Source organism: Leopardus geoffroyi, chromosome C1 (genome assembly GCF_018350155.1).
Source record: "Leopardus geoffroyi isolate Oge1 chromosome C1, O.geoffroyi_Oge1_pat1.0, whole genome shotgun sequence".
In the NCBI taxonomy this organism is placed as follows: domain Eukaryota; kingdom Metazoa; phylum Chordata; class Mammalia; order Carnivora; family Felidae; genus Leopardus; species Leopardus geoffroyi.
The window spans coordinates 7642982-7660138 of record NC_059328.1 but is presented as its reverse complement, the minus strand read 5'-3'; the positions used below and the strand labels follow the sequence as shown (position 1 = coordinate 7660138).

Here is a 17157-nt window from a genome sequence, read left to right as displayed (position 1 = left end):
TTAGCAGTACGATTCACTTTAGGCCACACTGGAGACAGTCATCCATCAACTGGTGAACCCACAGACATAAGATGGTACGTCCATACAACGGGTGCACTCTTCAGCAATAAAAAGGAAGTCCTGCTACCTGCTGCCCCATAGAAGAGCTCCAAAAATACTGTGCTAACTGAGCGAAAGGCAGGCACAAGGGACCGTATATTGCAAGATTCCATTTACCCGAAACATCCAGGAAAGGGACAGAAAGCAGATTAGTGCTTGCCTGGGGCAAGAGGGGAGGTTATCAGTAAAGGGGCCCAAAGAATCTGATGGGGAAGAATGAAAGTGCTCCAACACAGACTATGAGTGCATCACTCTTTAAGTTACCAGAAGTCAGGAACTGTACATTTGAAATGGGTGAGTGTTATAATACGTAGAATATACTCCAGTAGCTTGTTTAAAAAAAGAAATTTTTTTTTTAGAATGCCTGGGTGGCTCAGTCAGGTAAGTGTCCAACTTCAGCTCAGGTTATGATCTCACGGTTTATGAGTTCAATCAAGCCCCGCATCAGGCTCTGCGATGACAGCACAGAGCCTGCTTCAGATCCTCTGTCTCCCTCTCTCTATGCCCCTTGCCTGCTCTCTCTCTCTCAAAACATAAACTTAATTTTTTTTTAAAAAAGAGTATAGAGGGGCGCCTGGGTGGCGCAGTCGGTTGGGCGTCCGACTTCAGCCAGGTCACGATCTCGCGGTCCGTGAGTTTGAGCCCCGCATCAGGCTCTGGACTGATGGCTCAGAGCCTGGAGCCTGTTTCCGATTCTGTGTCTCCCTCTCTCTCTGCCCCTCCCCCGTTCATGCTCTGTCTCTCTCTGTCCCAAAAATGAATAAACGTTGGAAAAAAAAAAAAATTAAAAAAAAAAAAAAGAGTATAGAAACAGACCCATGCATATATAAACAATTGATTTTTTTTTTAACATTAATTCACATTTTGAGAGACAGAGACAGAGCACGAGCAGGGGAGGGACAGAGAGAGAGGGAGACACAGAATCCCAAGCAGGCTCCAGGCTCTGAGCTGTTAGCACAGGGCCCACCCAACATGGGGCTTGAACCCACAAACCGTGAGATCGTGACCTGAGCTGAACTCGGAGGCTTAACCAACTGAGCCACCCAGGTGCCCCTAAACAATTGATTTTTGATAGAAGGACAAATAACTCAATGGGAATAGGATAATCTTTTGTCCATATGGTGCTGGCACAACTGGATATCCATGCAGGCAAAAATGAACCTTGACTTTCACATTTACCATACATAAAAATTAACTAAAAATGAATCACAGATCTTGACGTTAAAGCATACACTATAAACCTCTAGGAGAAAACCTCTCCAACCTTGGGGGAAAAGTAAAGTCTTCACAGACAGGACATCAAAACCATAAACTGTAAAGAAAAAAAAAAAAAAAGATAAATAGATGGCACCAAATTTAAAATCTTTTTTAAAAGGCAACCTAAAGGAAAAGAAAAGGCTAGCCACTTTGGGAGGAAATACAAACACCACACACATCTGACAAAGCATGCGAATCCGGAAGACATAAAGAACTCTTCCAACTCAAGAAGACAATTAAAGAGGCAAAAGATGGCAAGGGCCACTTCAAAAAGGAAGGCATGCAAATGGACGATATGCACGTAAAAAGATGCTCAGCAGGATTAGCCATCCCAGAAATGTAAACTCGAACCACTGTGGGATACCACTATATACACATTAAAATGGCGGACTTTAAAAAGACCCAGAATACCAACTGCTAGCGCCCATACTCAGCCACTGCATCTCTCACTGCTGATGGGGGCGTGAACTTTGAAAACCAGTTTGGCGGTTTCGTATGGAGACAGACATCCACTTACCATATAACCCAGCAACTCTACTCCTAGGCATTTATCCAAGAGCTACAGAAACATACAGACTCGCACCCAAACATTCATAAGAGCTTTAAGGGTAATAGCTCAGAACTGGAAACAGCCCAGAGCCCATCCGCTGGTGGATGGACAAACTGAGATGCCCCTACACCATGGAATACCACTCAGTAATAAGAAGGAAATAAGCCCTGATATGCACAGTGACTTGGATAGAGCTCAAAAACATTATGCTGAGGGGAAGACCAGACAAGAGAGTGTGTACTGAAGGATTAGGGGGAAAAAAAAAATCTCATCAGAAGCAATGGAAGGCAGACCGAGGGATGCCCCAGAGTCGGACTGGCTGGGAACAGGGCACACGGGAACCTTCTGGGGCATTGCAAATGTTCTACAATGTGGTGATGCCCACAGTGTATGCCTGCCAAAAGTCGCATTGTACAAGTAAGTGCATTTTATTTTAGGTAAATGATACCTCAATAAAGCTGATTTAGAAAAAGAAGTTGTTAGAATTTTTAAAACGAGGAGTGGAGCTGGAGGGAGCCAACAGTGATTGAGAACCAGACCCAGCAGCGGGGGCTCTGCGTTCTCTCTCTGCTCAGTTAGCAGCTGAGACCAAAGGGAAAAGCAAGACCTGAGAATTCAAATTCAACTTTAAAAAAAAAAAATTTTTTTTAATTCAAATTCTAGTTCGTTAACATACAGTGCGATATCGGTTTAAGGAGCAGAATTCAGTGATTTGTCACTTACATACAACACCCAGCGCTCATCACAAGTGCCCCTTTCTTTTTTTAAGTTTATTTATTTTTTGAGAGTGCAAGCACTAGTGGGGGAGAAGCAGAGAGAGCGGGGGGGGGGGGGGGGTGCGCGGAGAATCCCAAGCAGGCTATGAGCCACCAGCACAGAGCCAGATGCAGGGCTCGATCTCACAAACTCGTGAGATCATGACCTGAGCCAAAACCAAGAGTCAGACACTTAACTGACTAAACCACCCAAGTGCCCCATCAAGTGCCCTCCTTAATATCCATCACTCACTTCGCCCATCTCCCACCTACCTCCTTCCATCAGTTTTCAGTTTGTTCTCTATCATTAAAAGTCTCTTGTGGTTTGTTTCCCTCTCTTCTCTTCCCCCCCTTTCCATATGTTCACCCGTTTTGTTTCTTCAATTCCACATGTGAGTGAAATCATATGCTATTTGTCTTTTCCTGATGGACTTATTTCGCTTAGCATAATACACTCTAGCTCCAACCACGTCATTGCAAATGGCAATGTTTCATTCTTTTTGATGGCTGAGTAATATTCCGTTATGTGTTATCTACATCTTTATCCACTCATCAGTCGATGGACATTTGGGCTCTCTCCATTGTTTGACTATTGTTGATAGCGCTGCTATAAACATTGGGGTGCATGTCTGCATTTTTGTATCCTGTGGGTAAATACCTAGTAGTACAATCGCTAGATCATAGGGTGGTTCGATTTTTAGTTCAAATTCAACTTTTAAAAATGCCCTCTGGTAAGTTATGATACATACAGAACAATATAACATATATATGTTATGAAGTGTAATAATAAAATCAGCAATCCTAAACCCACCGACTTTACCAGCTAAAGCTTTCCAAATACCACTGCAACTAGCCGTGCGCTCCTCTGCACCCAGAGGTAACCGTCATCCTGATGTCAGTGTTCATTCTAACTCAGACTTTCTGTGAGATACGAAAAGCTGGGAACGTGGCCCACCAGGACAAGGACTGCATTTCTCAGCCTCCTGTGCAGGCAGGTGTGGCCATGTGACCGAGTTCCCGCCAGTGGGCAGGAAGTGAAAATGATGGGGGCAATTTCCAAGAGGTGGGTCCTTTACTCTCCTTCTCCTCACTCTTGCTGGCTGGACAGCAGATGGGAGGGTGGGAGTTGGGGAAGTCACGCTGGAACACAAGACAGAGACAGAGATGCCAGCCAGGTGTCAGAGATGCAGAGCAGAGAGTCTCGGCTACTTACATGACCATAACTGAGAAATACTCTTCTGTTTCGTTTGGGTCACTCTTATTTTGGGTTTTCTGTTATTTGTTGAGGAATCTTATAAAATGAACACAGTGCACTGTGAGCAAAGATATAATCCTACCTACCACCAACACCAAAGACACCTTCACTGGCCGAAAAAACCTAGGGAATGGATCTCTTCACTTGGTTCCTGCCTGGGACACTGGCCCTCCTCGGTATCTACAAATGGCATTTATGTGGCACCCACACGGCTCCACTAGGGTGTGGCACAAAGCAAACAGAACGGACGGGGTGCTCACTCCTGAAAAGCTGCTATTCTAAACCAGTCACTTGGACAAAAGAAGAAAAATGTAATTTCCTAAAAGTTAGAGAAATGTTTTCTTCAATACACAAACCAATAACTTCTATATAAGCAAAAAGTGAGATGTGTCTTCAGAAATTCCGAAAGCTCTCACCATTCACCCCAAGCAAGATGGCATGGGTTAGTCTTTACTGTCCTTTCCCAAGCACTGGTATTCCCTCTAAGTGGTTACGTGGCCTCCTGAAGGCGAGGCCCGTCCTCTGCTCCCACGGCCTGCACAGCCGAGCACACAGAAGGTCCCATTCGCTGGTTCCCCGGGAAGCTCCTCCCAGCTGATGGTAACACAAGACAGCCTTTTAATTCTCGGGCACATTTCCACCACCATCTATCCACTCAACAAGCACTTCTAGAGCACCTGCTAAGTCACAGCCTTGGGTAATAGATTAAAAAAACAAAACACAACCAAACAAAAACAAACAACCTGCCTCTAATCCAAGGAACTCATGATTTAATAGAAAAGACAGGGAATAAACATTAAAGTGAGCAGGGCTGAGCAGGCCAAGGGGAACCTCCATCCCACTGGAATGGAGGCATCTGAAAGAGTCCCTAGAGGGGCTGGCAGCGGACCCCAATCCCAAAGAACAGCAACGAGCTGGCCAGGCAAAGAAGAGGGGAAGAGCCACAGGCAGAGCATGTGGACCGCCGCCTCATCCAGCACACTCCCAGAATGTCTCCCCTAGCTCCCCATGCAGCATCTTCTCAGATGATACAAATGGTTTTAATATTAGTCTAAGAACAGTATCGTCAAACAGGTAATACAGCCTCAAAAATAATCCGATGATGCATCTTGAAGAGAAATACTCAGTGTGCTCTTGGCTGTTCCTCCGTGAGGGTGATGACCTGGCTGCCACCTCCCACACCAGGCCTCTCTTCTGGCACTGCCATCCCAGGCTCCGGCCACTGGACATCACACGGCTTCATGTCCACACGCCTTTGCCTTAGCCTGGATGCTCTCGTCCATCTTGGTTGGTCAATGAACCAATCACCCCTCCCCCAGGCCCTTCACACCCAGCGAAGCATCCTCCCCTGTTCTATGAAGTGCCCCTTTGCCTCGTCTGTGCCACTGGCCTCACCCGGATCTACCTCAGAGGCTCTTTGCTTAACTGCCTCTCTGGCTGGACAGGAAACACAGGAGACAGCAGTTAGGCCTTATTAATCTTTTCATCCCCGGGGTCTAGCACAGTGCCTGGCCCATGGCAGGAATACAGTAAAAAGTGCTTGCTCACTGAATGAAGATAATCGAGGGTAAGTATAGCTACTAGACAGGTCTATGAAGAAGCAAACTAAGACCATGCACTCTCAGGATTTCTAATCGAAGTGTCAAAGCCTTTCATCACTCACACATTTACACCCTAACTGAAGCTATAGGTCCATCTGTGAAAGACCTAAATTGGTTACCAAAGACAGTGAGGAAAAATATTTAAGCCTGGGAAAAACATATGACCCTACAAAACTTATGCTGGCCCTGCCTAACTCTCAAAGCTACCTTGCTTCTTGTTTCTTTGGGAGGAAAGAAGAAAAATCAGCCTGGAACAAACCAATAAGTCGAGCATTCAGCAGAACTTTATGTTTGGGCCTGGGCAGGCCCCACAGATGTCCACACATACTGATTCCCGATTCAACATCGAACAAAAAGAAAAGCAACACGAGAAGCAGAGAACGTCAGATTTCCTCTCGAATCCCAGCCTGACTTTTCCTGAGCTCTGCCCGACTTTCCTTTCAGCCCTGACAACACGGGTTTATTCTCACACCAGGTGACACCGAGTTTCCCTCGGTGTCAGCCTCCTACTGCTTTCACAAAGCCTTCTCTGACTTCTCTAGCCCACAGTAATTTTTCTCTTTTCTGTATTCTTACAAAATTTCTTGTCTGTGTAATTAATTTTGGCATTAAATCACAATGTCTTATACTATTATCTTTTCTTAAGAGTTTATCTTCTCTCTCCCAGAGAACCTACAGGATCTTGAAGGATCACGTTTTGTATCTCTGACGATAGTGTACTGAGTATACGATAGGTGCTTAATAAATGCGGATGGATTGACCCGGTACCATGCCGGCAGGTGTCCAAGTTCTCTTTGCTGACACACAGGCCATTGACTACCATCTCAAGGTCAACCACATTCACCAAAGAGCCGAGACACCAAAAGAGGCACCGAGTGGGACATGTGCCATGAAGCAGAAGGGCCGGCAAGACCAGAGGTGATCATCCAAGAGCAGTGGGCTCCCGGAGGTGGTCTTGAAAAAGCTACCCTTCCCCGAGGCGTGAGCATCTGGGGCTGTGCCCAGAGAATCCCATTTTCTAGGCTTGGGTTCAGAGATGGAATGTCTGTCCTTAAAGAGCCAAGACATGGGAAGGCAAGGGCTCTGGATGTAAAATGGGCAGGAACACACGAGTGGAGGCCATAAATCCCTCCCGGGACGCAGACAATGCCTCAGTGATAAGCATGCAGATTGCACACCTAGTTCAGAAACTCCCCTGAGTTTGCTTGTAATTAAGGGGGTTAGAAAGGTAAAAAAAATATATAAACCCAATTAATCATTTAAATATTTAAAGTCAGATTTTTTCCTCACTCCAGGATTAGTATATTTCATAACGCCAGCAGCAGACAGCCCTGGTTTTTACTGGGGTTCATTTTAGAGCATGTTTAAACTAGTCAGATTGAGTGATGCTTCCAGCAACTAATCGCATGTCAAATAAAAGATATTTTATGTAATAAATTACCGCTACAAGTAATTCAAATGTCATTTATCAGTTTTATTATCAGTCAGGCAAAGTCTTGTTTCTCTATATTAATCAAAATCAAGCTTTTTTTTTTTTTTTTTTTTTTTTTTTTTTTTTTTTTGAGCAGTTTTGACACCTCTTGGCAAAAGTACAGAAGTGTAGAGGTAGAGTCACCCCCGGAGCTGAAAGGAGCGGGTGCGGCAGTACCAGAGGGATGAAGCTCAGCAGTGACGAGTAGAAACTTCAGGGATTTAAAAATTGCCATTGCCATTGTTTTTACACTAGCGTCAAAGCAGGAAGGAGTCTGTCTCTAAGAAGATGTATTTTATTTTTAGGGCTGGGAGTCTCTTAAAAATACTCCTACCTAAATACCTAAACATGTAATGCTTTTTCTCAGAGAGACCTGGACAGAAGAATAACTTAAATGACAGTCCTGCCCCTCCCCAGCTCTTTCTTTCGCTTCTTTCAGAAAGACCAACAGTGTAAATGACCCTCTGTGTCTACCAAAAGTAGGCACATGCACGATGTTTCAGGCCGACTCTCTGACCAACCAGAAGAATCTGTTCTGAGCAAGAAGTTTCCAAGTAGCTGAGAGACCTGCTTGGTTTTAAGCATGGAGAAAACAGCTGGAATAGAACAGATGTGCGTCTTAGAAAATTCTACACCCCAGCTGCCACTGCCTGTCCTCAACAAATGCCATTAAATGGCTGGGCCCAGGGACACAACCAAAGAAAAAGTGTGGAGAGCTGGCCTTTGGTTAAAAGGAAACACGGAGAACATGTTTAGTGACCCAAGACAAACATGATAGATTGGAAAGAATACTGGCCAGGAAGGAGAAGTGAGTCCCAGGCTGACAAGTAGTTGCTACTGACTCAGAAGCTCCAATACAAGGCTCACCGCTGAGCACCATTTCTCTGGTCCCAGAGGTCACGTGACACCGGTGCTCCGCTGGACAAGGTGACCACGGATGAGGTGAAACTGACAGCGTGCTACTTGGCCTCACCCATTCAGCCTCACCCAGAAAGCAAAAGAAAGGGCAGATCTAAGTGAGGTTTGTGACGCCCCGGCCCCTGTGATGCCGGGGCCAGTGAGGAGGACAGCAAAGCAAGAGCCGGAAGGTAGCTCCAGACCACGTGGTAAGGGTCCAATCAAGCCTGGCATTTAAAGCTAGGCCTTTCAAACTCTGATAGGCACTGTTTTAAATTAACATGTTTTGAAAAACTAAAACTTCTGAGATAGACAATTAAAATGAAGACAATTATAGAAAAGGCGTCTTGAAAGACAACAGATCCAAGGCTGAGTTACGTTGAAGACACGAAACTGGAGCTATTTTCCATCACTCTGAAGTCAATTTTAACCATTTTTAGACTTTTTATAAGTGATTTAAAGAAGGGGTTCTGGCTGTATTTTTGAAGGTTTGGACACTCATTACTAGTTTGAGGAACCTTTATTCCTAAAACAGCTTCACTTAAAAACAACATGGGTCATGTTCTCATATAACAATTAAAAGCTACATTCAAAAAGGACCTTTACTTTTAATCAGAAATTCTCTAACAGACTGTCAACGCATAAATATACATGGTGTAGCCAGGACGAGGAAGGGAGGGAGGAAGGGAGGGAGGAAGGGAGGAAAGAAGGAAGGAAGGAAGGAAGGAAGGAAGGAAGGAAGGAAGAGGAGAAGGGGGGTGGGTGGGAGACACCGCCTTGAACTACTAATACTAACTTTAAAAAATAAAATTAGGAGAGAAGTTATTTCAGTGAGCAAACGAGAATGCAGTCATGAATCAGACGTTCATGTTCTTATTCGTGGAAGAGTGACGGGCAAACGCGTGATGTAAGAAACTGGAAACAGAACCAAGAAATACTTCTACAGATTCTTGCTTGTAACCCAAATATATGAAACAACACGATAAACTCATTTATTCTGGTCCCTTGTCTCTGCTTACACCCTTGTCACATATTTAAAAGTTTGTCTAGGAGGGGATCTGGGTGTGTCACGTTCTTTTGGAAAAAACCAAGAGCCATCTCCTCATCCCGGGCTCTACGCTTGCAGAGTCTGGGAGGTGGAAGCCCTGCTCTGTGGCCGGAATCCTCAACCCCAATCAAGGTTACAGCAGGCGTTTGAGCGGGTGACTTACTGTACGGCTGAGAAATGAGGTGAGGGGGCTGGACAGGAACCACCTGTGTGCCCGGCCCCAAGGACGGAGGCTCTTCGGCAGCCGTGCCCGACTGCTGGAAAGCCAAATCGATCTCTTCATCTGTCAGCCCTGGGGGAGAAGAGGACATAATTGCAGGTGAATACCTTTTGCCACTGTCCATGGCCGCAACGAAATCTTCATTGAGAAACGACCCCTAGAGCCACAGACTGCCTAGCATCGTGGTAAGTTTCCTCCCCGATTTCGGATTCTCCGGAACCTCTCCCGGTTGCAATTTAACCTTAAGCGACAGAATATTAGCCTCAACACTGCTTCCAAATGTGGCTCATTCAATTTCCTTAATTTATCCTTGAGTTTATTGCTGCTTCTGAAGTCGCTCCGTACTGCAATTCTCCATTCTTCCCCCGAAAACAGATACCATCAACTGCAAATGTGGCTCATTTTAATCTGTAATGGTGTTAAAAAAAGAGGGGAAAAAACTAACAATAATGCATGAAAACAGACAGGGAAACAAAAAACTAATTATTGGGTGAGACGACTAATTAGTCTCGATCGTTTCCGAAGACGGGAATAATTTGCTTTATTTTATGACAAATGCAGAAATAAAAAGAAAAATCAGGACTGACTGTGATTAGTATGAATGGGATATAGAATGTAAAGAAGAAAATAAAACAAGAAAACAGATCAAAACAAGGCCAGGCCCAAACTTTCAGATGGTTATTGCCCCAGCCTAGCAGAGGCTGCCTGTACCGCCTTTGGCTAGCTTTTCTGCTTCCCTTTGTTTTAATCCTCCTGACACTGAAGCACACTGCGCTCGGGACGGACGGCAGGGAATAGCAGGGCGCCATCTGCAGTGGCTACGGCGTGGGGAGAGGATCTGCCCGTGGAAGAATACAAGGCCGGGGCGGGCGGCACCGCGGGGACCCCATTTCCCGCGGGCACACACGGCTGAGGCTGACGGGGGCCGCCGGCTCTGGGGGAAGAGGACGAGGGTGCCAACCAACCCGGAGCAGAGGAACGGAGTGTGGCGCACAGGCGTGAGAGAAACTTCCCTGCGGGCCGGGCCCGAGAAGTGGCTACAGGGGGTACGAAAGTGCTGGGGCCGCCAAGAGCGGGAGCAGCGGCGGGGAGGTCACGGCCAGCCCACGAAGACCACTCTGGCCGGCCGGTGCTGCTCCAGGAATCCCAGGATCCAGTGCGGCTGCCACATAAGGCTCTGAAACGAGAGCCGAGAGCTTTTCCCCATCTGGTCGGCAGCTCTCCATTAGAGGCCACATCATGGTGTATCTGCCCCTGGGGGTGCATCAAGTACAAGGAGCTTCAGAGGATCAGCATCTTCCAGAGCCTGGTGCCGCATGCTCCGTGCCGAGGGGCTAATAGATGGGGCACATTAATGCTCCGAAGCACAGCGCTGCCCCACACCTCACGGGCCTGCAGTTGGCCGAGCGCCTCTCCAACTTTTCAGGCCCTACGCAAGTGGTCAGGGAGAAGGCCTGAACTACTCTGAACGGCCCCAGACCCTTTGTTCCCCTCCCTATGCTGAGCGGTTGAGGGCTGTCCCCATTTAAAACTGCAGCTCTGCCCCTTCCCCCTCCGCACACAGAGGAGCCAGCCAGTGGTGGGCAAGGCTACCGTGCTGTGAAGCCTGAACGCTGCTGGGGTGGCCCCCGGCGCACCCCGCTCTCAACAGACTGACGTGGCAGATGAAAAGGCTGGCGCTGAGCGCTTTCAGATACAAAAGCTACCTCTGAGTATGTGGGGGCTATACGGGACGTTCCTCCTCCCAAATGGCCCAGCTTGCTCCCAAGGCCTCCCGAGAGAAAAGGGCAGGACAGAAGGAAAACCCCTGAACCCTGAGCGTGTGCTTCTCGGGCTCCATCCAGCCTGAGAGTGCCTGCCAGTCAACCTCCAGAGAGGGAGGGGAACCCTTCCAGGGTTCCAGCAGGAAAGGCCCACTCTAACCAGCTCATCATCAGCCGCTTGCTTGGAGAAGTGCGTGCACGTGCGGCGTCAGCACGGGCTGATGGTCACTGGGACACTACGGAATTTCATAAACCTGGTGGTTCGTGTGCCTTGTCAGCCACTGGCTGCAAATGAGGATAATTTTCCCAAAAGGAGCATTGAGTTGCATTCTCATTTTCCCTTCTGGCTCTTTCAAATATAAACAAGTACGATAATGTTTAGCGCTGGGGAAATCTACAGTAAGTCACGGGCTGTGCTGCGGCCCCGAGAGCTGCAGCTGGTTAAAGGGACAGCACTCCCTGCCCACTGTCCTGCCCTCTGGCCCCGGGCTTTTACGGAGCCTCTTTTCCTAATAAAACATGTTCCTTGCATTATTGCAGCCGAGCCCACCAGTGAGGCTGCGGTTAAAGGGCATCAGCACTTCCTTCCGAGCTCTTGTTTTTCAGAGACCTTATCATTTGATGCTCTAAATTTACATTGGCTGGAATTCTGATATCCCTAATCCTCCGGAGGGCCGGGACTTTGATTTAGTTACATAAAATGAATCACTTTTCTTCTTGTAAAAAAAAAAAAAAATCAGCATTTTCATGATCTCACTGAATAATATAATTTCAGAGCTGGACCATTATCCCATCCATTGCATTCATTTAACAGATAAAAAACAACAACTAAGACCCAAGCAAGGTGAAAACATGCCTCTGATCATACCAGTTAGGGCGTGGTGCTGCCTGCTGACAGACCAAGGCTTTGGAGACCTCTCGCCCGCCCCCCCCCCCGCCCCCAGCACAGAAACAACACAGGGTAGGCTCCGAAATTCCAAATTCCGTCCTAAGTCTTCAAGCTTGTGAGAGGTTGAGAGAAGCACTAGATGGTCTTTCTCACCCTCATGCTGGCAGCTCAGCCTCAGGTAAGAGCCGAGGAATGGTGTTTTGGGGCTATGCCACAACAACACGGGAAGCCGACGCCTGGATCCTATCTGCAAATGACACCTACACAACTTTTTGAACGACCCCAGAGGGACAAGGGTCGAAGGTCCCTGCCTCATTCTAATAGTCTAACTCCCAATAAATCCTAAGCCCTCACACAGACTGGTGCCTGTGCCTCTCTTGGTGTCCTCTCCCTCTGAGTGCCCCAGCCCCAGTGGGGAGGACAGACCAGGTTCAGGACTCTGTATACTCAGGTAATTCATTCGCAGGAATGAGCCTCGGCAGGAAGGGGGGGGGGCGGGCATCTCTTTCAGGACACAACACTTACCTACCCAGTCATGGGCTCCTGGTGCTGAAACAACCCTGACTTCAGGGAAGAGGGACTGGGGCAGAGGACAGGACATCCAGGTTCCCACCCACCCCCACGAGACAAACGGCAGAGAGCTTAGATGGAGACCTTGCAGAATCCAAAAGGTTAAAAGGAATAATAAAGGAAACCGCCAATTGGAAGTGAATTATATTTGCCTGTGAACGCTGAGGCACTGGCTATATTATAAAAGGCATCTCTTTGCGTTGTTTACCATCACCCTGACTAATGCAGACCTTTTTTTTTTGTTGTTGTTTTAAATAATCTCATGCAAATTAGACACACACACTTCCTTCCAGTTGATTGCTATCTGCAAGGAATAATCTAACCGCAGAGGGACCCGAGCAAGGGCTGAGCAGAGCAGACACGGGGGGTGAAGGGTGTCACCGTCCTGTGGCAGGCAAACTCCTCCCCTCCCCTAGCTGCCTCAAGTCTTCCGTTAGCTGCTGCCTTTGGGAGAATTAGCCAGTTTCAATAAAGCCGAAAATCTTCCTTAGTTGGGGTGTCAATTTGCATCCTCTGATATCACCAGCCTTTTGCATTTAGATGCTTTCAGTAACTTCACCCCCGCCACTTGCCAATTCCAAGAGCGATCAGCCCTGGTCTGTGACAATTAAAATGTATTGCTGATAGAGAGTAAAACTAAGAAAGTCCCGCTCAGTGATTCCATCCACTGAGCTCGCTTTAGCCAAGAGGAAGAGAACGGGGCGAGGGCACCCGTCCCAAGTGAGCGGGAGGCCAGGCGCCTCCCTCTGGCAGGCAGTGCCATTTCACCCGTAAGACCACCGCTGCCTGGCGGGCCAAACCAAGAGCTCTCAGTTCTGATGGTGCAGGTGAAGGTCGTGCGCACCGGGCATCGGAATCGGGGTGGACTTCCTGTTCTTTCTCTTCTCTGGAATCTACTTTCAGAACCAGCGCCCTTCCCGAGGAGGCGGCTGCTGCTCTGGTGCAGAAGGCGGGTCAAAGATTTCTTTTCCAACACTTTCTCCAGGGTGGGATTCTTTTAAAAGAACTCAGCGAGCAAGCTACAAGCTATTGATTGATAAAGCCCCATGTTACTGCTGCAGCAGCTGAAGTGAACGGCCTCGGGGCGGCCACACCTGCTTATTTGTATCCCCGAGAAGACAGACCCGATTTGTTTTCTTTTTCTAAAGGTTTCGGTTAAAATGCAAACAAAACCAAACCGTTGACTCTGGGAGCCGCAGCCTACTGGCTGGGAGCCGCTGCTGCGGGTCCTTTTGCAGGGACTCAGACAAAACTGGGCACTGGGAAGAGCTGCCTTTTTCCTGCGGGACTGGCTGTGCAAGGGCTTCTCAGAATAAGTCACCTCAATGTTGTCCTCAGTGACCGCTGAGCACTGCCACGGGGCCTGGCCCTGTGCAGGTGAAGCAGAAAGACAGATGACAGCAGACAGCAGCACTGTCTGCGTCTTTTAGGTCAAACAACAACCGGGACAGCAGGGCTAGGAATAGTTTGGAAATGAGCAAGGTAATGAACACCCAACGGCACCTTCCAGCCTGGCCCGAGTTTTATAATAAAAATGTCAAGTCTGACTGGGATCAGGGAACAGGGCCAGAGGGCCAGCGACGCAGGGTGGCGGTTGTGGGCTGGCCACTCTGGCCATCTGCCTCCCCCATCACAGTCCCTCCGTGTGTAGGACTCGGGTGATTCATCTGGGACGCGCGGAGACCGTGCGGGGGTCACCTCTCTGAGAACACAACTAGTTATCTCCCCATGCACACACACACTCTGAGAGGAGATGAGGCAGAGAAGACAGCTGGCTAAAAATACTCCCCAAATTAAAAGAAAAATCAACTCTCTCAGAAAAGGCTAGGGGAGGGGAAAGGGGGGAAAAAAGTATTTTTATTTTATTTTATTAACATTTTGTTGGAACAGTAGAGTACAATAAGGACTCTCAGAGCCTCTAAAAGTCGTTGGATGACCTGTAGACCCCTATTTCCCAGTGCCTTGTATAAAATTGAATTTTTTAAACATAAATTACACGTAATGACGACACTGTAAAAACTAACAGTAATGGAAAGCTGTGCTGTATTTCATTAGCCTGTATTATTCCGTGCCACCTGATCCAGCCGGGCCTTGTTTATGAGTTAGTGTGTTAGCAGATGCCGATGGAAGCATTTGCTTCGACCTTGCTCTTCTCATTGGGGCATGAAATTACGACGGCAGCACCTTGATATTACAGCCATAAATACAGTAAACTGCAAATTTAAGCCAACGGCTCCTATTGTCTCTGAACATAAAGCTGATCGGTATTTATTTAAAAGGAGAACAAAAAAAATATTATATATCACCTTGTTTATGGGGCTTCCCCCACCCACTTTCTTATCCCCTCCCCCAGCCCCCCAACCTGTCTAATTCACTTGGTTAAAATATTAAGCAAATAAGCCAAGTGCTTTCTCCTCTACTGATTAACTATTCCCACGCAGTGGAAACAGTTTTTGAGAAAACTAGTTGCAAACATCATCAGCCCCGAATGAAACAGTTTTTATAAAAATTGATCTGATGGTAGGGCTGGTTCCCACCATCCTGATACTGATACGGAAATTCAGGAACAAGACATGAGACTTCCCTGTCTCCTTAAATGAGGAAAGTTCAGACAACAGGAGAAAAGTTGCTGATGATGTCCTGAAATTGAACGTCCTCTCAGTACCCTTCTAAAAATCGTTAGGTAGAAATGCTATTTCAAAAAGCAGCAAAACACTGCCTCCTGCCACCTAAGGGAAGAAAGAAAGATATCTTATGGAGAATGTAATTCTCATCTCAACACAGGGAGCCGGGGACCTCTCATTAAAACTTGCACCCACCCCCTCCTTATCCCAGTGAACCATAAAGACAATATATCCTTTAAATACATTAAATGTGCAAGAAAAATAAACACAAAGACAAAAGGACACTGGATATCACCCAGCCACGTCTCCGAGTATAAATCACTGAGTAAAAAGCCAGTGCAAAACGTATTGCACGGTTAGCTTCAAGACTGAGGAACCGGGCAGCCCGGCTCCACTGGAAGTCTGAAGAGAGATGGCAGTGGGAGAGGATCTCTGCGTCTCAGAGAGGCAGACGAGAGACGTAAAAACTCAGCCAAGTCCAAGTTTGGAGGTTTCAGACGGTTAGTGGTGAGAACGCCAGCACACAGCAGCGGCGAGCTCTGCTGTCACTACCAATAGAGCACGCAGAAGGACCGTCTGGGCGGTGAATGAAATGCAAGTTGGGGGGAGCAGTTCCCTCCCAAATCAGACAGGCTGGGGCCACGGGATCCAGAGCTCTGCAGTATCAAAGACCGAGATGACCGGGTTTTGTACGTTTGCTTCGGATACGGTGTTCCACAAGCCAGACGTACTGTACTCCCTTGGAGCCCTAAATTACTTCAGCCACACCAGTCACTGAGCTTAGCTCCTTCCGCATAAGGAGGAAACTTCCCTATAAAATTTATTGGGCTTCTCTGGGGAGTAGTATAACTGGTGAACAAGACAGAAGTGAGCTGCCCCTCTGTGTAACACAAATTGAGATCTCTCATATGAAAGACTGGGAGGGTTTCCAATCAGCATCCGTGACGTCTATTTTTAGATCTATAGTCTAAAGGGTGTTTTTTTTCCTCCCCTTTTAATCCCTCTCTGCTAAATTAAAAACAAAAACAAAGAGGAGTTGATTTTGTTATTTGATCATCAATTCCGAAGGATTAACAGCATTGCAAATATTGTTGCCGGCTGTCATGGACAGCAGTGTCTGAGCCAGTAGGTCCTTGGCAACAGGCTGAGAAGTCGGCCCTCCCACGGTGCACTGAACAAGTCCTGGGGAAGGAGCAGTATCTTTAAGGACCAAAGGGTGTGATAATCAGGAATCACAGCTACCTGAATGCCAAGGGCCAGGTAAGCCAAAGGTATGTTTGTGCATATGCAGAAAAGCCAAATTAATAAACGTTTTCAACGATACTTGCTGGAATCCTGCTCCTGTTTTAGAAGAAGCAGTGAAGTGTGTTTAAAAAAAAAAAAAAAAAAATCACCTTTGACAGCCAAACCAAGAAATTCAGATCTGAGAGAAAAGTTAGAGCTCATCTGGTCTATCTCCTATTCTTATTCTTTCCCTTTCCTTCTGTTGTAAAAATCAAGAGAAAAGGACTTGGAGAGGGACAGTGACTGACTTACCCACAGCCCATGGTGAGCCCCAGAGGCAGAACCAGATTCTCAGCGCCATGTTCGGGAGTGGGGGGTGGGGGGGTGGGGGGGGCAGGGTCAAGCATGAGCAGGGAACGAGCCTGCTCCTCTCTACTATCGGACACAGCTAGCACATTTTTACTAAGCAAACTCTTAGAATCAATCAATCGCCTCAAAAAAAGAAGAAAAACAAAAAGAATATATATGGAGCCCAGGGTGAAAACGTGAAGGATATACAGAGCTTCTATGTGCAAACAAAACAAAACACACACACACACACAACGTACACACACACACAAACACTTCTACTTAGTTGTGTGTACATGCATAAAATAGAGAGGACACAGGAAATACTGGTTACAAACAGGGAGGGGACTGGTAGCTGGGGACGGAGACTGAAGGCACTTTGTTCACTGTCTATCCTTATGAAATGTATTCCATGTGAATATATTTCTGATTCAAAAGGGATGATTACTTTTTAAGAACAAAGAGAGTATCTGGAGGGGGGAAACCCTGAATCCTGAGCAAAATCACTTAAAATGGCTATCCTCATTTTCACGAAGAGCAAAACCAAGACACAAAAAGGTACAGAGATGTGCCCAGAAACTGGGAT

At 47.1% G+C, this 17157-nt stretch overlaps 1 protein-coding gene across 2 annotated transcripts in view; it reads right to left on the bottom strand.

Annotated features, from left to right (window-relative positions):
• Positions 1-17157, bottom strand: part of PEX14 (peroxisomal biogenesis factor 14) — a 146781-nt gene that overhangs the window by 18928 nt on the left and 110696 nt on the right. For both annotated transcript variants that reach the window (XM_045482142.1, XM_045482143.1), the window contains exon 4: positions 9097-9225. In XM_045482142.1, coding sequence (XP_045338098.1) covers positions 9097-9225 — 129 coding nt within the window. The remainder of the gene's footprint in view (positions 1-9096; positions 9226-17157) is intronic.